This window comes from Podarcis bocagei (genome assembly GCF_964188305.1).
Source record: "Podarcis bocagei genome assembly, chromosome: 10".
Classification (NCBI taxonomy): domain Eukaryota; kingdom Metazoa; phylum Chordata; class Lepidosauria; order Squamata; family Lacertidae; genus Podarcis; species Podarcis bocagei.
The window spans coordinates 1,087,649-1,111,455 of record NC_138135.1 but is presented as its reverse complement, the minus strand read 5'-3'; the positions used below and the strand labels follow the sequence as shown (position 1 = coordinate 1,111,455).

General features: G+C 45.6%; 2 protein-coding genes and 1 long non-coding RNA gene across 7 annotated transcripts in view; 2 read left to right on the top strand and 1 right to left on the bottom strand.

Annotated features, from left to right (window-relative positions):
- LOC308595683 (uncharacterized protein) overlaps positions 1 to 13,234 on the top strand; it is a 171,848-nt gene extending 158,614 nt beyond the window's left edge. For 2 of the 3 annotated variants that reach the window (XM_081210298.1, XM_081210299.1), the window contains one exon: positions 706 to 3,265. In XM_081210298.1, the coding sequence (XP_081066424.1) occupies positions 1,054 to 2,496 (1,443 nt within the window). In that variant the 5' untranslated portion in view covers positions 706 to 1,053 and the 3' untranslated portion in view covers positions 2,497 to 3,265. Of the gene's footprint in view, positions 1 to 705; positions 3,266 to 12,279 lie in introns of those variants that run through there. The other variant, XR_014012104.1, reaches the window with a different exon arrangement.
- Positions 1 to 23,446, top strand: part of LOC308595704 (uncharacterized protein) — a 67,763-nt gene extending 44,317 nt beyond the window's left edge. Inside the window, exons 1-3 of one of the 3 annotated variants that reach the window (XM_081210335.1) lie at positions 16,172 to 16,324; positions 20,366 to 20,510; positions 21,406 to 23,446. In XM_081210335.1, the coding sequence (XP_081066461.1) occupies positions 21,556 to 22,842 (1,287 nt within the window). In that variant the 5' untranslated portion in view covers positions 16,172 to 16,324; positions 20,366 to 20,510; positions 21,406 to 21,555 and the 3' untranslated portion in view covers positions 22,843 to 23,446. Of the gene's footprint in view, positions 1 to 16,171; positions 16,325 to 17,184; positions 17,917 to 20,365; positions 20,511 to 21,405 lie in introns of those variants that run through there. The other 2 variants (XM_081210337.1, XM_081210336.1) reach the window with 2 other exon arrangements.
- Positions 5,255 to 9,380, bottom strand: LOC308595885. Its single transcript, XR_014012176.1, has 2 exons — positions 5,458 to 9,380; positions 5,255 to 5,420 (listed from the first exon to the last, which is right to left on the bottom strand). It is a non-coding gene; the product is annotated as an uncharacterized lncRNA (long non-coding RNA).
- Positions 23,447 to 23,807: the final 361 nt, after the last annotated feature.

The following is a 23,807-nucleotide window of genomic DNA, read 5'->3' as shown; positions in this document are numbered from 1 at the left end:
TTTACTTCAACTGTGTCAGACCAATATGTCTACCTACCATGAAGAACAGTTATCTCCTTGCCTTGAATATCCTGCCTTTCAGATTAGGATAGTCCTCTGTCAGAAGACAAGCACAGGATCAGGCAGCACATCATCATTATAAAGAACCTTTGGGGTGGGTGTTTCCGTCTGGGATTCCCATGTGCCATCTGCTTTCCTTCTGCTTCTTCTGCTCTCTCCATGCAATGTGAGGCATTTAGACGGAGGTCCATCTCCAAGAACAGGAGCTTCCCTGAGCACCCATTCAGCTGACCCCAAGCACCAAGCCTTGTCACTAGTTCTCTGACTGACCCAGACCACAGTCCCTGGAAGAGATGTAGGCCTGGGTCTCCCAAAATAATCCATATGGACCTCCTGAGGTCAGTGGGACTGTGCAGGTGATTCATGAAGATCTAGAGGTGTAAACGGGGGCAACCACTTGATTTGAAAGGCAGTCCCACAGGACAACAGTATTCCAAGATCATGCTGTGTTATTAAAGATGATTGAGGATCTTGAAAGGTTCCTGATGCATTACTACCATTTGACATCATACCATTTTCATTTCCTAAAAATTGGGAACATAGGTAGGACATGGGAGAATGTAAGAGATGTTGAAATAAGAGAAGGTGCTAATGGCGGTTGATGTGTTCTCTTTCCCTTTGTTCTCTTCCTTGAAACCCAAACAGGATTTGCTTTCTGCCCACTCTGAAAAAGGTGATGGAGAAGACAGAATTGCGGGGGACAGGGCACCTTTCGTTTCATTAGGAATAGCCATTAAAATGTGTGAAATGTGGAATATGCATCACTGAATGAGCACACATAGTTCACATCAACGAACACAAAAAGGAAAGAAGCCATTCAAAGGTATGTAGTGCGGAAAGAGCTTCTCTTTCAACTGAAAACTTAGAACACACCAGCGGACTCACACAGAGACAAAATGTTTTAAGTGCAGGGAGTGTGGGAAGAATTTCAGTCAGAGTGGAAACCTTAAATTGCACAAAGGGACTCACACAGGGGGAAAACCATATGAATGTATGGTGTGTGGAAAGAACATTAATAATAGTGGAAGCCTTAGAAGATATCAACGGACCCACACAGGGGAGAAACCGTTTAAATGCATGGAGTGTGGAAAGAGCTTCAGTCAGAGTGCACAACTTAGATCACATCAATGGACTCACACAGGGGAGAAACCATATAAATGTATTGAGTGTGGAAAGAGCTTTAGTGATATTGGAAGCCTTAGAAAACATCAACGGACTCACACAGGGGAGAAACCATTTAAATGTATCGAGTGTGGAAAGAGCTTCAGTCGGAGTGGAAACCTTAGAAATCATCAACAGACTCACACAGGGGAGAAACCATTTGAATGCATGGAGTGTGGAAAGAGCTTTAGTGAAAATGGAAGCCTTAGGAACCATCAACGGACTCACACAGGGGAGAAACCATATAAATGTCTGGAGTGTGGAAAGAGTTTTAGTGATCGTGGAAGCCTTAGATCACATCAACGGACTCACACAGGGGAGAAACCATTTAAATGCATGGAGTGTGGAAAGGAATTCAGTCAGAGTGGAGATCTTAGAAGACATCAACGGACTCACACAGGGGAGAAACCATTTAAATGCATGGAGTGTGGAAAGGAATTCAGTCAGAGTGGAAGCCTTAGAACACATCAACAGACTCACACAGGGGAGAAACCATTTAAATGTATCGCGTGTGGAAAGAGCTTCAGTCGGAGTGGAAACCTTAGAAAACATCAACAGACTCACACAGGGGAGAAACCATATAAATGTCTGGAGTGTGGAAAGAGTTTTAGTGATCGTAGAAGCCTTAGATCACATCAACGGACTCACACAGGGGAGAAACCATTTAAATGTATCGAGTGTGGAAAGAGCTTTAGTGAAAATGGAAAGCTTAGGAACCATCAACGGACTCACACAGGGGAGAAACCATTTAAATGTATCGAGTGTGGAAAGAGCTTTAGTGAAAATGGAAAGCTTAGAAGACATCAACGGACTCACACAGGGGAGAAACCATTTAAATGTATCGAGTGTGGAAAGAGCTTTAGTGAAAATGGAAGCCTTAGGAAACATCAATGGACTCACACAGGGGAGAAACCATTTCAATGTATGGAGTGTGGAAAGAGCTTCAGTCAGAGTGGAGACCTTAGAACACATCAACGGACTCACACAGGGGAGAAACCATTTAAATGTATCGAGTGTGGAAAGAGCTTCAGTCAGAGTGGAAACCTTAGAAATCATCAACAGACTCACACAGGGGAGAAACCATTTGAATGCATGGAGTGTGGAAAGAGCTTTAGTAAAAGTGGAAGCCTTAGAACACATCAACGGACTCACACAGGGGAGAAACCATTTGAATGCATGGAGTGCGGAAAGAGCTTCAGTGATAGTGGATGTCTTAGAAGACATCAACGGACTCACACACGGGAGAAACCAGATACCATATTTTTCGCCCCATAGGACGCACCTAGTTTTTTTTCGGGGGGGGGGGAATAAAGAAAAAATATTTTTTTCCTGGCTGGCTTCCCCCGACCCCAGCCCCCAGAACAGGCTGCTGCCTGCAAGCCTTGCGAACCTGGTGCGCAAGGCTTGTGGACATCTGCCCAAAGCACCGGGTGGGCTCTGCAGCGTGCCCCATGATTCGGGCTGCAGGCTGCGACCTGCAAGCCTTGCGAACCCGGTGGGAGCTGCCGCTGGGCGCGCGAGGCTTGCGGATAGCTTCCTGAAGCCTGGAGAGCGAGAGGGGTCGGTGCACACAGATGCCTCTCGCTCTCCAGGCTTCAGCGAAAGCCTGCATTCGCCCCATAGGACGCACGCACATTTCCCCTTCATTTTTGGAGGGGAAAAATGTGTCCTATAGGCCGACAAACGTGGTGAGCTCCCGTTGCTTGGTCACTGTTCCTGCCGACCTAGCAGTTTGAAATCATGTCAAATTGCAAGTAGATAAATAGGTACCGCTCTGATGGGAAGGTAAACGGCGCTTCTATGCGCTGCTCTGGTTCGCCAGAAGCGGCTTAGTCCTGCTGGCCACATGACCCAGAAGCTGTAGCCCGGCTCCCTCGGCCAATAAAGTGAGATGAGCACCGCAACCCCAGAGTCGTCTTTGACTGGACCTAATGGTCAGGGGTCCCTTTACCTTTACCTTTATTTAAGGAACATCTAGGGACTCTCACATGGGAGAACCCATTTAGATGTATGGAGTGTGGGACGTCTTCCTCTCAGAGTCCACTCTGAGCAATGAACTCAGCAGGAAATCATTCCTACAAGCATGAGGTATATGTGAAGTTCTGGTGTTTATATATAAAAAATTCCTTCCAGTAGCACCTTAAAGACCAACTAGGTTAGTTCTTGGTATGAGCTTTCGTGTGCATGTGTATCTGAAGAAGTGTGCATGCACACGAAAGCTCATACCAAGAACTAACCTAGTTGGTCTTTAAGGTGCTACTGGAAGGAATTTTTTTTGTTTTGACTATGGCAGACCAACACCTCTACCTATCTGTAACTGGTGTTTATATGTAAAACTATAATAATGAAATCAGGCAACATCTCACAATGGTGAGTATAATTTTAGATGAAAGTACCTTTGGTTTTTGCACCATACTCTGTCATTCTGCCACCGCATGATCTCCCAGCACTGCTTCTTCACCAGAACATTTTCGCTGCCTCCTGCCCTGCGCGTTCTGAAGAAAACTTGAAATACTGAAATTGAATGGGGGATTTCCCCCCCCAGCCTAATTTCAAGAGGGGGAAGGAGGGGCTGCAGGTATCAGAGAAGTCTCCTGGGGGCCCCATCTTCGCTCATGAAACCCATGGGGCAACCCCAGAGCTCCTGCTCATTCTGGGGTTTGAGGAAGATAGTATTTTTCCATAGTCCCAGAATTTTTGATTCAATCATGCTTCTCAGGAGTTTTCCCACCAGAGGACCACAGTGCTGTAGTGTGTTCCCACCATTTCAGAACACCATTTCAGATAAAACCACAGCGGACTTTGCCACCAAACTCTGCCAATTTGTCCTTACCCACAACAACTTCAAATTCGGTGATGACCTGTTCCTTCAGATCAGCGGCACAGCAATGGGCACCCGCATGGCCCCACAGTATTCCAACATCTTCATGGCAGATTTAGAACAATGTTTCCTAAACTACCCACTCAAACCTCTCTTGTACCTGCGATACATTGATGATATTTTTATCATCTGGACACATGGTCAACAGACCCTGGACACCTTCCACCAGAAATTCAATGATTTCACCCCACAATCAACCTAACAATGAATCAATCTATGCAAGAAATACATTTTTTTGACACTACTATAAAAATACAGGATGGGCGCATAGACACCACCTTATACCGTAAACCAACTGACCGACAAACATATCTACATGCCTCTAGCTACCATCCCAAACATACCAAACAGTCCATTGTATATAGCCAGGCACTACGTTACAGCCGTATCTGTTCCAATTCTACAGGCAGAGACTCTCACCTAAGAGATCTACAGCAAACCTTTTTAGAACTAAAATACCCAGCAGATGAAGTTAGACAACAGATCAACAGAGCCAGACTGATACCCAGAGAGAACTTGCTGCAAGACAGACCCAAAAAAGAAAATAACAGAACACCTCTAGTCATCCCATACAGCTCCCAAGTTAAAACAGTACAACGCATCATCAGAGATCTACAACCTCTCCTGGACAATGACAGTTCTCTTTCTCAAGCTCTGGGAGGAAGACCTTTCATTGCCTACAGACAGCCACCCAATCTCAAACAACTCCTAACCCACAATAATACTACAACCAGACTTAACACGGACACTGGCACCAGAGCCTGCAATAAACCCAGATGCCAACTTTGCTGCCACATACACCCGGACAACACCATTACTGGCCCCAACAACATCACACATACCGTCTCAGGACTATTTAATTGCTCATCGTCTAACATTGTATATGCCATCAAATGCCAACAGTGTCCTTCAGCTCTCTATATTGGACAAACAGGCCAAACCTTACGCCAAAGAATAAACGGACATAAATCTGACATCAAGAATCACAAAACAGAGAAACCAGTAGGAGAACACTTCAATCTCCCAGGACATTCTATACAAGATCTCAAAGTAGCTGTTTTACTACAAAGGAATTTCAGAAATAGACTGGAAAGAGAAGCTGCTGAATTGCAACTCATTACCAAACTTAAAACCATGGAGAGACCTGGTCTGAACAAAGACATTGGATTCTTATCTCACTATACATGACAAAGCCATTTTTCACCTTCTCACCCCTTGCTTTTTCCTGTAAGACCTATTGCAGTCGTTTAGAGTCGTCAACAGGCTCATCACAGCTATCTGCCAATCACCCATTCCCACCACTCTTCTGAGTAATACCCTCCCCACCTTCTCACTATATAGAAGGATCTGGCAACTTCTGTTTCAGTGTATCTGAAGAAGTGTGAGTGCACACGAAAGCTCATACCAAGAACTAACTTAGTTGGTCTTTAAGGTGCTACTGGAAGGAATTTTTTTTGTTTTGACTACGGAGAAGACCTTCAGAAAGGGACTGAAGGAGAATCAAGAGCCTCAGGATCTGGACCACTAAGTTTTATACCTACACCTTTGGGTTCTGATGAGCCTGAGAAAGTGATACCACCGCCAAAGGGAGAATAGAACTATCTCAACATGTCTCTGCAACTACTAAGTTGGAACATTCATGGTTTTAATTCCCCTGAGAAAAGGAAGAAGATTTTTCATTTATTAAAAAAGGAACAATTAGACTTAATTTGCCTACAGGAAACACATGTGATTAGGCTCCATAGGAAAGTTTTAATCAATAAGAGACTGGGTCAAGAATTTATTTCATCTGATAGAGTGAAGAAGAGAGGAGTTGCTATCTATGCAAAAGAAAGCCTATCACCAAAATTTCTTTTTAAAGATGAGCAAGGAAGAATTTTGGCAATTGAAATTCAAATACAAGGAGAAATTTTTTTGATTTTGGGAATTTATGCACCAAATGAGGGGAAGTCGGAATTTTACAAGAAGTTGCATGAGACAATGCTGGATTATGTGGACTATAATAACATCATTATGATGGGTGACATGAATGGGGTGGTATCTACGAATATGGATAAAGCGCAAAGTCAAAGCATAACAAAAGAGGGCAGGCTACCAAAAACTTTTTTTGAACTAACTGACAACATGGATCTGATTGACATTTGGAGAACAAAAAACCCCTTAGGAAGAGAAGGGACATTCTTCTCTGAAGCCAAAATGACACGGACAAGAACTGACCAAATATGGATAACTAGAGGATTGGCTCCCAAGACTAGAAAGGTGGAAATCTGCCCAAAAACCTGCTCCGACCATAATGCAGTAAAGATGGAAATGAGATTAAATTTAACTGGCTCCTTCAGATGGAAGATGAATGACACCTTATTAAGAGACCAAGAGATTGTCAAGAAGGCCCAAAAGAACCTGCTGGACTACTTTGAAGTAAACTTGAAAACCACAGTGGAAAAAAGAATAATCTGGGATGCAAGTAAAGCGGTGATGAGGGGGTTTCTGATACAACAGAATGCAATAAAAAAGAGAACCCAAAATGAGAAAAAAGACAGAATTTTGGAGAAAATAAAAGAAGGAGAGAAAAAATTAAGATTGAAACCAAAGTCACAGGAGATTCTGAGAGAAATTAAATTATATCAAGTACAATATATGAAATTGATAAATCAGGAAGTCGAATGGAAAATCAAACAAATGAGACAAAAGACCTTTGAATCGGCTAATAAATGTGGAAAACTGCTAGCATGGCAGTTGAAAAAAAGACAGAAGTTGAACACGGTTACCAATCTTGAGATTGAGGGGAGAAATATCCAAATCCTGTGGAGATTAGAAAATGCTTCCAGAGATACTTCAAACAACTTTATACCCAGGGGCCGCAGAAAGAGACGGATATAGACCAATTTTTAAGAACTAATGGATTACAAAAACTATCTCAAGAAAACAAGACAATATTGAACCATAAGATAACGGAACAGGAGATTGAAGGTGCCATTCAGAACATGCAACTGGGCAAGTCTCCAGGGCCGGATGGGTTAACCTCCAAATATTATAAGACTTTGAAAGACTATTTAATTCAACCATTAAAGGAGGTGTGCAACGAGATTATGGAGGGGAAGAAGGCACCGGAGTCATGGAAAGAAGCTTTCATCACACTTATACCAAAATCTGAAGCTGAAAAGACACAACTCAAGAACTACCGTCCCATTTCCCTTTTAAATGTGGATTATAAAATTTTTGCACATATTTTAGCTAACAGATTAAAAAGAGTGTTAAATGAAGTGATCCATAAAGACCAGGCAGGCTTCCTCCCAGGCAGACATTTGTCTGACAATACAAGGAACATTATTGATATTTTGGAGTTATTGCAAACGAACACTAACACAAGAGCAGTTTTGATTTTTATTGATGCGGAGAAGGCCTTTGACAATATCTCTTGGAATTTTATGAAGAAAAATCTTAAGGGAATGGGAGTGGGATGGGGGTTTGAAAATGGTATAGACGCAATCTATTCAGAACAAAAAGCAAAATTGATAGTTAATAACGTGGTGTCAGAAGAGTTTAAAATTGAAAAAGGAACACGACAGGGTTGCCCTATCTCTCCATTGCTATTTATTTCGGTCCTGGAGGTGCTCTTGAACATGATTAGGAGGGACCGGTTGATTAAAGGAATCCAGGTCGGAGCTAAACAATATAAACTCAAGGCCTTTGCAGATGACCTGGTTTTGACATTACAGGAGGCAGAATCTAGTACGAAAAGAGTTTTAGAACTGATTCAAGAATTTGGTCAGGTGGCAGGATTTAAATTAAACAAGCAAAAAACTAAGGTTTTGGAGAAAAATTTGACAACAATGGAAAAAGAAAGGTTTCAGAAGGAGACAGATTTAAATGTGGTGAAGAAAGTGAAATGTCTAGGGATTAATATGACGGCCAAAAATTTGAATTTATTTAAAGATAATTATGAAAAATGTTGGTCAGAGGTTAAAAAAGATTTAGAAATTTGGTCAAAATTGAAGCTTTCCTTGTTGGGTTGAATTGCTGCCATAAAGATGAATGTACTGCCAAAAATGCTGTTTTTGTTTCAAACTTTGCAGATTGTGGACAGGATGGACTGTTTCAAGGGGTGGCAGAGAGACATTTCTAAGTTTGTCTGGCAGGGCAAAAAGCCCAGAATAAAATTTAAAATATTGACTGATGCTAAAGAAAGAGGGGGGTTTGCCCTGCCAGACATAATAATAATAATAATAATAATAATAATAATAATAATAATAATAATAATAATAATAATAATAATAATAATAGTAATAGTAATAATAATATTTTATTTGTACCCCGCCCATTTGGCTGGGTTTCCCCAGCCACTCTGGGCGGCTTCCAACAAAGATAAAAAATACACTAAAATGTCACATATTAAGAACTTCCCTGAACAGGGCTGCCTTCAGATGTCTCCTGAATGTCAGGTAGTTGTTTGTCGCTTTGACATCTGATGGGAGGGCGTTCCACAGGACGGGCGCCACTACCGAGAAGTTGACATGAAGTTGTATTATGAATCAGCAGCATTCTGCTGGTTGAAAGACTGGCTACTTCTGGAGAACACTGACATTTTGGATTTGGAAGGGTTTAACAATGCGTTTGGGTGGCATGCATATCTGTGGTACGACAAGGTTAAAATTCATAGAGCATTCAAGAACCATATTGTCAGGAAAGCAGTGTTTAATGTCTGGATAAGATATAAAGATTTATTAGAAAACAAGACCCCAAGGTGGCTATCACCCATGGAAGCTAAGGCTCTGAAAAGACTCAATATGGAGGCCAAGTGGCCGAAATATTTGGAGATATTAGAACAAAATGGAGACACGTTGAGATTGCAGAGTTTTGAGAAATTAAAAGATAAAGTTCAAGATTGGCTACATTATTATCAAATTAGAGAGCTTTTTAATATGGATTAAAAAATAGGCTTCCCGGTGGAAAAAGCGAAATTAGAAACAGAATTGTTAGAACCTAAAACTAAGGTACTTTCAAGAATGTATAACTTGCTGTTAAAATGGAACACTCAGGATGAAACGGTCAAATCAGCTATGATTAAGTGGGCGCAAGACATTGGTTATAACATTATGTTGCTGACTGAGAACAGTTATGGACCACCGGTGTGAAATTTACGGCATGTAATGCCTTAAAAGAAAATATTATGAAAATGATATATAGGTGGTACATGACACCAGTCAAGCTTGCAAAAGTATATCATTTGCCTGATAATAAATGTTGGAAATGTAGAGAAAATGAGGGAACATTTTTTCACCTTAGAAAAAGAATAGAAAAAATCAAACAGCCTTTGGATTTCCAAACCCCACCCTCCCTTCCCCGGTTTCGATCCCAGAACCATTGTCCATTAGTCCTTCTACCATCAGCCTGGCAACCTCACGTCTGAGGCCCTGAAATCTCTCTCAGTCCCTCTCTGCCGGTTTCTTTGAAAGCCCTTTGTATTTGACACCAAGGCTCGGAGGGGCAATATCCCTATAATGTCCATGTTCCTTCCAGCCAGACCTCCATGTTTGAAGGTGGAGCTCAAATTTTGTTTCTTGATCCTTTCAAGTCCAAATGTCTCAAAAGCTCCAACTTCCACCTTGATCAAATTTATAGTCCATAGATCTTCAGATCCCCACAAAAGGAGATCTTTCCATTCCTCATTTTTGAGCTCAAACCAAATTTTCCTCGTCCAGTCCTTATTTTCTTTTGTATCCATCTTGAGAGGCCTCCGGCTCACCTTTGCCTTCTGCAGTATTGCAGCCCCTCCTTCCTGCTCCTTCTGTTCAGCGTGTATCTCTTCTTCCACTTCTTCCACTTCCTCAATTTTTCCCTAGGTTCTTTTCTTGTTCTGCTGCCTGGGTTTTGTACGTCAAGTCCTTTTCCAACTCATTTACTGTTGACTTAGAAGTTATGGCACTTGTAGACAAAACCTGACCTTGCTCATACATCCTTCGCAACTTTCCCATGAGAAAAGCAACCTCGTCCAGGTCAGCTAGCATTTTCTGGCCTATTTCCATTCTTGTAATGTCCCTGAACCCCCTCTAGAGGGATTCTGGTTATTCAGTATTCCTTTCACTTCCAACCCAAAAGCCAAGTTAATTTGTTTCAGTCCTTATTTATTTTCAGCAACTTGTAACTATATTGTATCCAGTGTAACCGGCAAGAACGTCCAAAATAAAAGTTCTCTATTTTTCTGACTTTGACAGCTAGTTTGACAGCCAGTGTGTCTCCTCAGCAGGCTCCTCTCGCGGATCACTCCCGGTCCCGGGAGGGATGGCACTTTAATGAAAAATATTAACTCTTATCCTCCAGCGCAATTACTTATACTATCAATCCGTGCAATTAATAACTTTTATCCAAAAAAAAAAAGCTCTTCTCTCGACCTTAGTTGTCAAATCCTTGCTTTAAGATGTTTACAATGAAAGCCTTTTCAGAGCTTTGGCTTCCATTGGTGACAACCACCTTGGGGTTTTATTTTCCAATAAATCCTTGTATCTTATCCAAACATTAAACAATGCTTTCCTGACAATATGATTTTTGAATGCTTTATGTGATTTGACCTTATAATACCATAAATATGCATGCCATCCAAATACCGTATTTTTCGCTCTATAACACGCACCTGACCATAACACGCACATCGTTTTTAGAGGAGGAAAACAAGGGAAAAAATATTCTGAATGAAACAGTGGACGTATCATTTTTGTGCTTCATGCTGTGGCCACAGACATGTGATCTGATGGTGAATTTGGGGTGACCCAATGCAAAAATCCTGAGAATCCCTGTGGATCCATGCTTTGTAACCACGTTTTTGCACCATTGCAGCCCCAGGCAACAGTGGGTGCGTGATTTTTTTTTGGGGGGGGCAGGCTGTAGCCATGGACATGCTATGTGCTCTGATGGTGAATTTGGGGTGACCCAATGCAAAAATCCTGAGAATCCCTGTGGATCCATGCTTTGTAACCACGTTTTTGCACCATTGCAGCCCCAGGCAACAGTGGGTGCGTGATTTTTTTTTGGGGGGGGCAGGCTGTAGCCATGGACATGCTGTGTGCTCTGATGGTGAATTTTGGCTGACCCAATGCAAAGATCCTGAGGATCCATGTGGATCCATGCTTTGTAACCACATTTTAAGTGGGGAGGGAAGGAAAAACACAGAAGGCTAAGAATGCAGGAGAGGGCTATAACGTGAGGAAAGGAAGGCAAAAGTTTTCCCCCACCCACCCACACAAGCCAGCCACTGTTTAAGGATTTCATCCTTTTAAATGGAAGAAAGCATATTTGAATGCTGTGTGTCTCCAAAAACAAAAAGCAAGAAGTCAAATCATAATTTTAAGCCGAACCTGTAATCTCTCTTCCCTTCACAAACATTGTTCCCTCCGGAGCAGGGACAGGATAGAGCGACGCTCTGCTCTCCTCTCTACTTGCCTGGAGGGGAGGGGCTTTCCCTGCTCTTTGTTTGGACGCTCTGCTCTCCTCTCTACTTGCCTGGAGGGGAGGGGCTTTCCCTGCTCTTTGTTTGGACGCTCTGCTCTCCTCTCTACTTGCCTGGAGGGGAGGGGCTTTCCCTGCTCTTTGTTCCGTTTGAGCAAACACAGTAACAAAACAGAGCAGGGTGGGCAGTAAGACCCTGAGGCAGAATGCAGGAAAGAACAGCTTCCTCTCTCACGGAGCTCCCTTCTCCCTGAAGCGCGGTTTGATTTTTGCTTTATTTTTCGGCTCCAGGGACCACACATTCGCTCCATAACACGCACAGACATTTCCCCTTCCTTTTTAGGAGAAAAAATCTGCGTGTTATAGAGCGAAAAATACGGTACGTTGTTAAAGCCTTCTAGATCCAAAATGTCTGTATTTTCAAGAAGTAGCCTCCAGGACCGATATGAAAAGCAGTGGGGAGATTGGGCACCCCTGTCGTGTCCCTTTTTCTATCTTAAATTCTTCCGTCACCACATTATTTACAATTAATTTAGCCTTTTGTTCAGAGTATATTGCACCTATACCATTTTCAAAACCTTGGCCTACCCCCATCCCCTGTAGGTTCTTCTTCATGAAACTCCAAGAGATATTGTCAAAAGCTTTCCCCGCATCCACAAATTTCAGAACTGCTTTAGTGTTTATATTCACTTCTAGTTTTTCCAAAATATCAATTATGTTCCTCAAATTATCAGACAAGTGTCTTCCCGGGAGAAAGCCCGCTTGGTCTTTATGAATCTCTTCCATCAATACAAAGAGCTTCAGTTTCAATGCAAGCCTTAGAAGACATCATCGGACTCACACAGGGGAGAAACCATTTAAATGTATGGAGTTTGGAAGGAGCTTCAGTCCGAGTGGAACCCTTGATTTACATCAACAAACTCCCACATGAGAGAAACCCTATAAATGTCAAATAGACAGAGGTTCAGTCCTAGTGGAAGTCCTACATCAAGAGACTCATGGACTGGAAGAACTTTAACAGTTGACACCCTACAAACCCATCAACCCTCAAAGAGGAGAAGCTGTTTAAAGGGAAAGATTGCATAAAGTGCTTTAGTTATAATGGAGTGTTTAAGGAACATCTAAGGACTCAGAGGGGAGAACCCATTGAGATGTATGGAGTGTGGGACATGTTCCTTTCAGAGTCCACTCTTTCGTTCACAGCAATGAACTCAGCAGGAAATCCATCTTAAAAGCATGTCATGTATTTGAGGTTCTGCTGTTTATATGTAAATCTGTATAGTAATGAAATAATGAAGGTAACGTCTCACTCTAGTGAGTATAATTTTAGATGTAAGGTACCTTTTGATAGTGAGGGGGAGTTGGTGAATCTGGATTTCTGGGATGCTCATTTGCCTGGAAGCAGCTGGCAGAAAGCTTTTCTTCGGGAAGCCCCTGCAGATTTCAAATTGCTGAATTCCCTCCCAGACGACAGGAAGCGAAAGACACACCTCCATTGCCCTGTGTCCTTCCAGCCTCTTTCCTCCCTTGCTCCCTTCTGCCGGTTTGTGTGCCTGACTTAGACATCCTGTGTGCTGTATTTTTCTATTGCTGAAACTGGATTTGCTCTCAGGAGCCAAGTTTTGTGCCTCACTGGGGACCCAGTGAGAACTGTATGCTTTGAAAGCTCAGTAAACTATTACTGAAGAAGTCCTGCTGCCTCTGTGTGTGTTTTTGACCTCAGTGTGGGACTTGCTCTGTACGTGGCCCCTACCCTGCTGCTACTTGGCTCATGCCCTGGAGTTGCTCTACTCAAGCATGCAAGACGGTTTTTGCACCAAACTCTGTCATCCCCCCACCGCATGATCTCCAAGCACTGCTTCTTCACCCAAACTTCATCCCTGCCTCCTAAGCATTCTGAAGAAGACTGATAATACTGTAAATTAATGGGTGATTTCCCCCCAAGCCTAATTGCAAGAGGGGAATGGAGGGGCTGCGGGGACCAGGGAAGTGTCCTGATGGGCCCATCTTCACTCTTGAACCCCATGGGGCAACCCCAGAGCTCCTCCTTATTCTGGGGTTTGGGGAAGGTAGTACGTTTCCATAGTCCCAGAAGTTTTTATTCAGTCATGCTGCTAGGGAGTTTTCCTACCAGAGGCCCACAGATCATATTGCTATCATACTGGTTTTACTGTTGTTTCTGCTTTTGCTGTCATGGAACAGCTGGGTGCAGGGGGGGGGGAGGCACCAGTTGGGGGACCTACAAGGGAAAAAGGCTTAGATCCTGGGGACTGGTGGGGGGGATGGCAGTGAGCAGAAAGAGGGAGGAAAGGGAGCAGAACGGGAGGGGAGGTGTTGGAAGCTGAGGAGGAAACAGGGTTTGGTGAGCAGGAAGAGGCTGGGGCAGAGAGCAGTTTAGGCTCAGAGAGGGGAGAGGAGGGGGCCAGGAGACCCAGAGGAGGCCGGCTGCTGAAGCATCCAGGGAGACTCCCCCTCCTGCTGTGACCAGCTCCCCTCTCCCCTGGTCTCCCAGAGCACACACAGAAATCCAATTCAGACCCATGAGCCTGTACATTATATTAATGGGTGTAGGGTTTTTTTTGTCCCAACATGTATCACTTTAATCTCATTGACAATGAACTGTCTTTTCGGCCCATTCAGCCCGTTTGGAGAGGTCCCTTTGGAGCTCCTTGCAATCTCTCTTTCTTTGCTCCGGTTGGCTGGACTCCTCCCTTTATTCCGCAGGGACCCGCAGGCTCAGCCCGACGAGCTGGGGGACTGAGCAGCCTCGCACCTAGATTTTTCTGTAACACCCCCCCCCCAAGAAAGGCTCAACATCCACGCCCATGGGTGCCTGTGGCCAGCCCAGACCCTGGAGCATCTGCATCTCTGCCCCAGCTTGAAAGTTAGGGGCTGCAGTGCTGGCGAACCTTATCTCCCCCTCCCCGTCCAGACAGAGGAATGGCCTTGTGGGGTTGGACAAGAGAGTCCCATCTGGGTGGTGTGGAGGGGGCAGTGCGGGGGCTATGAACTGTAAAGTAGGGAGGGCCCTCCTGAGTCATCTAGTTGAACCCCCAGCATAGCAGGAATCTCAGCTAAGCATCACAGGCAGGGGGCCATCCAAGCTCCCCCCACCCCACCCAAGGAAGGCACTCTCCCCACTGGCTGTGCTGTACTGCCCTCTCAATGGCCCCTCCTGGCACACTTTCCTGTGGCCAACGACTCTTCCCCAGGGAGGGCATCTGAACAAGAGACCACCCCCCTGTAGGGTGCTGTGTTGATGTCCGCCAGGCGGAGGAAAAGCAAAGCAGCTGCGCATTGGCACCGAGGGCTCCCAGACTTCAGCCAGTGCCCTCCAGGTTTCCTGAGTGCAGGCATTGTGCTGGCTGGCACTGAGGGGAACTGCAGGCCAACCTGCCTCGGGGGCACCTGCGTGGAGATGGCGGTGCCAGGGAGAAGAGCAGCAGGTTCAGCCAGAGGCTCCTAAAGGCTCTGCCCAGTTTCTTGGCGTGGAAGATGTGACCAGCCAGCAGGGGCTGGGGCTGCAGCAGGGGGCTGGCCCCTGTTACCCAAGGTAAAGGACCCCTGGATGGTCAAGCCCAGCCAAAGGCGACTATGGGGACTTACTTCTGAGTAAGCGTGCATCAGATGGAACGGCGTAGGGGTTACTCCTAAGTAAGCGTGCATCAGGCAGGGCTGCAGAGTGGTGCTTCCAAAAGCAGCCAGTTTGCACATCTCATGGGATTCAATGTCTTGCCATTATAAACGCACGGGGATAAATGCATTTATAGAGACACATTTCCACAAAACACCCAAACTCCGGCATGTAGCCGCAGGTGACACAATAGGAGCCTTTCTGCAAATGGCCTTTGCAACACAACTCACTGGGTGGTAACAAAGTAGACACATTGGCCTCTTTGCAACGTAGCTCCGTTTCCTCAATGAATCCACCCATTTCAGTAAAACCTGAGCTGAAATAGTAAGGAGAGCAAAACAGCAGCCCTGTCTGACCCCCGTCAGCCCCCAGACTCCCCCAGTCACGCGGCAGGAGATTCATCCTGAGCCCCCCCCCCTCCGTGAGACGGGTATGGCATCATGGATGATCCAGATATGAACCATTGGTGATCCACATGATCCAAGCAGACTGGTCCAAAGAACAGATCTCTAGGCCTGAATGAAAAGGGTCTGCCAAGATGGATTCTGGAGTCAAGAAATCCTCCCTTTCCAGTGATCTCTCAGGCTGGCCAGGAAAAGGCAGCGAGCAGGAATCCTCAGGCATCCCGACGGACAGACCTGTCATGTTGCCAAAACACGAACTCGGAGTCTGATCTGATTTAAATGCAGAACTTATTTTGTGACTTCGCTGTTGGATTGTCGGGATCAGCCCCTCCCCCCTCTCCTGATCCCCAGAAGGAAGACGGGGGGGGGGGTTTCTACTCCTCCTTCTCTCCCCCCCCCACCCGCTCAAAACCTTCCCTCCCCTCCCGGCACATCCCTCTCTCATCCCGCCCACACAATCCCAAATCACACCCCCAATACATTGCTCCTCCTCCTCCTCCTCCTCCTCCTCCTCCTCCTCCTCCTCCTCCTCCTCCTCCAATCCGGTTTCTGCTCCAGAAATGTGGGGCGGGCAGCCCCCCCCCAACCTTTCTGCTTCTCCCGGAAGTGGAGCTTCCACTCCGGATTGCTACTCTGCCCCATAGCTGGGGGGGGCGCTTTCGGAAAGGGGAGGGAGGAGGCAGGGGACCCCCCCCCCCGTGGATGTTGCAGGAAAGGAGGATCGGGAGCGAGGAGAAAGAGGTAAAGGGGTCGCGGGGGGGCGGAGAGGGGGGAAAAGGACCCAGAGACCCCCGCCAGCTCCCCCAGGCGCCCCCAGGGGGCTTTCCTCGCAGGGCGGACCCCTCACCCGTCTCCCCTGGCTCTGCGCGGAGAAAAGCGGCCCATGAAAGGGTTAAGCGGCGCGAGAGACGCCTGGATAGAGACCCCCCTGTCCCTCCCATCTTCTCTTGGGGGGGGGCGCCTCCGGCTGGAGAGATGGGGGCGCAGGGTGTGGGGCGAGCAGAGCCAAGGGAGCCTCTGGATGCAGGGGAGACTCAGGAGAGAGGGAGGGGGTCAAGGAAGTGGGGGGGAGGGAGAGGAGCATCCCTGGGGCAGGGAAGGGCAGCATTGGCGGCGGGGGGGGGGAGATATCGCGTCTCCATTGTGGCAGCTGGGGGGGATCTCTGGTGGAACAGCCTTGGCCTCTCTCTCCCGCCCAGTAATCGACCCCCCCCCTTCAAGGCGACCAGAGAGGGATGCCTGGAAAGTGAGGGTCCTGTCCCCCCACCCTTCCTTCCCGCAATCTCCATCCTCTTCCTGCCCCATAAGCCCCTGCCCTGTCCAGACACAGCGATTCTGCCCAGTCCATTCCTTGGTCCCCTGGAGAGGAGAGGAAGTCCAGAGGAAGAGATGTCAGTATTTGTGAAAAGAAAAGAGAAGGTTCTGGCCTCCCTTGGTCGCCTCAGCCTGCTCCTTGGGCCCTTGTCAGCAGGAAAGAGTCCACGAGAAGAGCATCCTTGCAGAGTGCTTTCTGCTTTTACTTCAGGTTACAGACGCTTCAGGTTACAGACGCTTCAGGTTACAGACTCCGATAACTGAGAAATAATCCCTCAGGTTAAGAACTTTGCTTCAGGATGAAAACAGAAATATTGTGGTGGTGGTGCAGCGGCAGCAGGAGGCCCCATTAGCTAAAGTGGTGCTTCAGGTTAAGAACAGTTTCAGGTTACGAATGGAACTCTGGAACAAATTAAGTACTTAACCCGAGGTACCACTGTCTTCTCAAAAGTCTTTCTGCAAAAGCGACTGACCAACTGTACACACATCAGCACTGCCAGCTTTCACCAACCAACCAACCCAACACCAAACTAACATTTCTCACTCTATATATACAACCCGCAGCTTTTTAAGCATTAAAGAAACAGCGGCCAATTTTTAGCCGTGACAAGAGAGGAGGGGAGAGGCCTTCTCAGAAGCGGCTCTTTGTTTCCGCAATCCCACCCAGGAAGCAGCCAGAAACCTTTCCCTCTCTCTCAGGCTTCCATCTTTAATTGTCCTTTCTTGAGGATGAGGATAATGTACACCTGTCATCAGAAAGAGGGGGGCAGAGTCCATGGAATGGCTCTCAGGATTGATACGGAAGCTGCACCTCAAAAGCATTTCTGTTCCTCTTATTCTTTGTAGCCAATGTCAGAGTGACTGACAAGCTGAGATACAACCCATCATCATCCGATGACAGCGACTGCATGAATCTTCCCTGTCAAAGGACCCCTTTTCTTGATAGACAGTTCCTGTGGCTGGAGGCTCTACACACCGGGTGTGCCTGTGGAGGCCAAAGACTGCCAGTATTAGCACAGGTGAGGTGTGTGACCTCCCCAAATTTACAGACTGTATATAAATGAGAAGTCGTGGGTGGGAGTATATTTTACAGCAACCCTGTGATTTTCTCCACCTATAACATTTTGTGAGCTGATATAGCAGTATGAATTCCAAAATAACTTTTAAAAACCCCACAAGATCATCATCATCATCATCAATCGCATTTATACCCCCAGGCCTTAGTTTGCCTCCCCATGATCTAGAGAAAACACCAGCTTTGAATCATGCAGAGTAAAACTACCAGAACCTTCTTGAACCGATAGGTTAGGAATTATCGCTGTACTTAGATCCGTACTTTTCTATGCCTGCACAATTTAGCAGAGTAACATTCTCCCTTTTAAACTTACAGCGGATGCCTTTGCTCAGGCTCGCTAAAGCCTCTAAAATAAGATTCCTTGGTAATTTCCACTTTAGTCCCTCATAAAAAGATAGACACGACACAGTCTTCTATAAAAGTATAAAAAGAGTTGACTCACACATTCTGTTCACAAATGGATCCCAGAAGGCGGTGACCCCCAGGCTGCACACCAGGTCCTTCATGGGCACAGTTACCCCATCAGGACCAGGAAGGCTCCCACCCTCCCCCAGGGACAGTATTTCTGACTTGTCAGGATTCAACCTCAATGTCTTAGCCGCCATCCATCCTCCAACCACCTCCAAACAGACACACAGGGCATTCACCATCCTCACTAGTTCCAATTTAAAAGAAAGGAAGAGAAATGAGATTGAAAATGACAGACGATGCGGAATTGGATAAATTAACTGGGAAAATCAGATATAGCAAAGACCAAAAGTTCTTCGAAGAGTGGGGCAAGTTTGTAGATTATCTGAAAAGCATATGTGGTGTGAACACAACGCTAGTGGGATTTCAAGAGGCACTGTAAAAACAGAGAAGTATTGTTAAAGGGAAATAGTCGGAGAAGGGAAGTGTAATGGCAATACGAAAGGAGGAATGTGTAACTACAGTTATAAATATGGATGATTGTCAGAGACGCTGAAGGAAGTTCAAAAAAAAATAAGAAGTAATCTGTTGTATTTTGGAAAATTGTATAATTGTTTGGAAAATTAATAAAAAAAAAATTGGGGAAAAAAAGAAAGGAAGAGCTGGGCATCATCCACATACTGGTGAACACCCAGCCCAAACCCCCTGATGATCTCTCCCAGTGGCTGCATATAGATAGTAAAAAGCATGGGGGAGAGAATGGAGTCCTGGGGCACCCCACAAGTAAGCATCCAGGGGTCTGAACACCACTTTCTGGACATGGCCCAGGAGGAAGGAGGGGAACCACTGCATAGCAGGGCCCCCAGCTCCCCTAGAGGGTCCAGAAGGACACCATGGCCAAAGGTCTCCAAACCCGCTGAGAGATCCAGCAGAACCAGGAAACAGCTTCCCCCTCAGCCTCTGGCCCGTTGGAGATCATCAACCAGCACAACCAGGGCAATTTCAATCCCATGATGAGGCCTGAATCCCCATTGGAAGGATCATGGCGGCAGGAGCTTTCCTGGTTCTGCACCCCCAAAAGCTCCAGCCACAAGACTTTCATTAGCTTTGAAGGGGCCACATGATACATTGTGGTCTTTTCTTAGAAAAACAAATATTTTGAATACTTTTACAGTACCGTATGATGTAAATATGGGATCCGGGTGGTGCTGTGGGTTAAACCACAGAGCATAGGACTTGCCAATCAGAAGGTCGGCGGTTCGAATCCCCGTGATGCGGTGAGCTCCCATTGCTCGGCCCCTGCTCCTGCCAACCTAGCAGTTCGAAAGCACGTCAAAGTGCAGGTAGATAAATAGGTACCACTCCGGCGGGAAGGTAAACGGCGTTTCCATGCGCTGCTCTGGTTCGCCAGAAGCGGCTCAGTCATGCTGGCCACAGGACCCGGAAGCTGTATGCCGCTGGCTCCCTAATAGTCAGGGGTCTCTTTACCTTTATGATGTAAATTTTGTTTCTGTTTCCCTTGTTCCACATCGGAGAGACTTTGATACACAGCTCTGAGCCCATCTCCCCCCTTGAAACTGCTGTGTTTGTAGCACTGCCAGCCTGGGCAGGGTGTTTGGGGGTCCTGGGCTGCCTAGACAACCAGACCCCCTTCTCAGCCCGGCTAATATGGTCCCAAGGAAAGCAGAGCAGTATGTTTGGCACCAGCTTGGCTGCAGGAGTTGAATGAAGAAGGTGTGCAGGACACCATCCAACCGTCTTAGAGACTCCACTCAAGATTTGTGTAGGTTTCCCTCCATAGCCTTTTCTTCTCCTGAACATAGCTCACGAGGCAGTGAAGATTTAGGACCAGAGTTTTCCTTCTCGATGGGCTTCCTTCCCCGGTTGACGATCCCATCTGCCCTTCATTTTCCTCTTCTGCACGGGAAGAATCTGCCTTCTAGACTGTGGGATTCACTGTTCTTCTCCTCCTCTCCATCCACCAGGGCTTGACTTCAGGTGCAGCAGAATTGCCCAGCCCCCCAAGGATTTGAGACCCATCAGCTATCCTCACCTGGTTTTGCCAGCCGGTTGAAGCCATTCCTGGGATTGTGGCCCCTGATTCATCCTGACAGCTTCTGGAAGGCACAGGTGAGAGCTGAGTGCACGGTGGGGACCACCAAAGGTACATCCGCTCCCATGACACCTCATGACATCATATAATAGCTGTATTTGAGACAGAAGAAGAATGAATTCATGTCTCTAGAAATAACACAACTTCAGGCCATCAATAATTCAACACTACATATTCAAGGTTGAAGTTTTCACTAGTACAGTTATCCATTTGCCTTTAATATGCAGCTTTTTCAGTGTCACTTTAGGATGGGCTCGAGATCAGGCAGGCCATCATTATTATAAGGAGTAGTGGGGGTCTGGGATTCCGATGTGCCAGCTGCTTTTCTTCTGCTTCTCCTGCTCTCTCCATGCAATGTGAGGCATGTAGATGGAGGTCCATCTCCAAGAACAGGAGTTTCCCTGAGCACCCATTCAGCTGACCCCAAGCACCAAGCCTTGTCACTAGTTCTCTGACTGACCCAGACCACAGTCCCTGGAGAAGATGTAGACCTGGGCCTCCCAAAATGGTCCACATGGACCTCTTGTGGCCAATGAGACTGTGCAGGTGATTCATAAAGATCTAGAGGTGGATGCAGGATTATGATGCAGAGGATGGGGAATGTCCAAAGGAACGATGGACCAGAGAAAGAGAGGGCCTGTTCACGGACAGAGAGCAGCTGCCTTTCCTGTGAGGAAACAATGGATTTGAAAAGGCTTATTCCAAGATCATGCTGCTTTATTAGCAATGATTGAGGATTATGAAAGGTGGTGATGCATTACTCTTATTTGATGACATTGCTTTTTCATTTCCAAAAATTTGGGAACATGGGTAGGAGGCGGGGGAATGTAGGAGATGTTGATATAAGAGAAGGGGCTAATGGAGCTTGATGTGCTCTCTTTCCCTTTGTTCTCTTCCTTGAAACCCAAACAGGATTTCCTTTCCTCGCACTCTGAAGAAGGTGATGGAGAAGACATTCAGAATTCCAAGGAATGGGGCACCTTTCGTTTCATGAGGAATAGAAATTAAAATGTGTGAAATGTGGGATATGCTTCATTGAATGAGGACACATAGCTCACATCAATGACTCTGAGAGGGGTGAAAACATTTAAAAGTATGGAGTGTGGGAAAAGTTTCACTGATAGTAGAAAACTTAGAACACATCAGCGGACTCACATGGACAAGAAAGGATTCCAATGCAGGGAGTGTGGGAAGAACTTCAGTCAGAGTCAATACCGCAATATACATCAGCGGACTCACACAGGGGAAAAACCATTTAAATGCATGGAGTGCGGGAAAAGCTTCCGTCAGAGTGGACACTTAAGTTCACATCAACGGACTCACACAGGGGAGAAAACATATAAATGTATAGAGTGCGGAAAGAGCTTTAGTTATAGTGCAGACCTTAGAAAACATCAACGGATTCACACAGGGGAGAAACCATATAAATGTATAGAGTGCGGAAAGAGCTTCAGTCAGAGTGGACACCTCAATAAACATCACCAGACTCACACAGGGGAGAAACCATATAAATGTATGGAGTGTGGAAAGAGCTTCAGTCAGAGTGATAAACTTAGAATACATCAACGGACTCACACGGGTGAAAAACCATATAAATGTATGGAGTGTGGAAAGAGCTTCAGTCAGAGTGATAGACTTAGAAAACATCAACGGATTCACACAGGGGAGAAACCATATAAATGTATGGAGTGTGGAAAGAGCTTCAGTCAGATTGGAAAACGCAATATGCATCAACGGACGCATACAGGGGAGAAACCTTTTAAATGTAGGGAGTGTGGAAAACGCTTCTGTCAGAGAAGACAGTTAAGTTCACATCTACGGATTCACATGGGTGAAAAACCTTTCAAATGCATGGAGTGTGGGAAGAGCTTCAGGCGGAATGGAGAACTTAAATTACACCAGCGAAGTCACACTGGTGAAAAACCATATAAATGTATGGAGTGTGGAAAGAGCTTCATTCAGAGTGGGCAGTGCAATATGCATCAACGGACTCACACAGGGGAGAAACCATATAAATGTATAGAGTGCGGAAAGAGCTTCAGTCAGAGTGGAGACCTTAGAAATCATCAACGGATTCACACAGGGGAGAAACCATATAAATGCATAAAGTGCGGAAAGAGCTTCAGTCAGAGTGGAGACCTTAGAAATCATCAACGGATTCACACAGGGGAGAAACCATTTCAATGTATGGAGTGTGGAAAAAGCTTCAGTCGAAATGGAAACTTAAGTTCACATCAACGGACTCACACGGGTGAAAAACCATTTCAATGTCTGGAGTGTGGAAAGAGCTTCAGTCAGAGTGGGCACCGCAATAGGCATCAACGGGGACACACAGGGGAGAAACCATAAGAATGCATGGAATGCGGAAAGAGCTTCAGTTTCTTTTTTTTATATATATAATATTTATTAAGATTTTTGAAATATTACAGTAAAAAAGAAAAAGAAAAATACAAAATAAAAACAGTTAAAAACACACCTATTTTCTATTACTTATTTTCCTTTAGCTTATTTCCCGGACCTCCTCATACCTCCCTTTTTTGTATTCCGCTTCAATTCATTGGTTCAGCAAATCCTTACCATTAGATTTTAACCCATTTAGAACCCTTTTTTCATATTCTCTTAAAGCATTACAGCTGGGAACCCTTAATTGCTATCCAACATCATTTTATCATTCATTAATTTTACAATATTTCTGTAGATAGTCTTTAAATTTCTTCCAATCTTCTTCCACTGACTCTTCTCCCTGGTCTCGGATTCTGCTAGTCATTTCTGCCAGTTCCATGTAATCCATCACCTTCATCTGCCATTCTTCCAAAGTGGGTAGTTCTTGTGTCTTCCAATACTTTGCAATGAGTATTCTTGCTGCTGTTGTAGCATACATAAAAAAAAGTTCTGTCCTTCTTTGACACCAATTGGCCGACAATGCCCAGAAGAAAGGCCTCTGGTTTCTTCAAGAAGGTACCGTATTTTTCGCTCTATAACACGCACCCGACCATAACACACACGTAGTTTTTACAGGAGGAAAATCTGTAGGCATGCCACCTGTAGGCATTTCCTCCATAACACGCACAGACATTTCTCCTTACTTTCTACTTTTTGCAGATTAAATCGCTCAGATTCGGGAAGAAGTAGACTCTACCGTGGGAGCAGGGCCGGGGCGGGAGAGTGCTAGAGTTCTGTCTAGTCAAGTTGAGTGGGATCAATTCCAATCTGTTACCTCCGAGGATGTGGACAGGCTGCTTGGACGAGTGAAACCAACCACCTGTCTCTTGGATCCTTGCCCATCCTGGCTTATAAAAGCTAGCCGGGAAGGA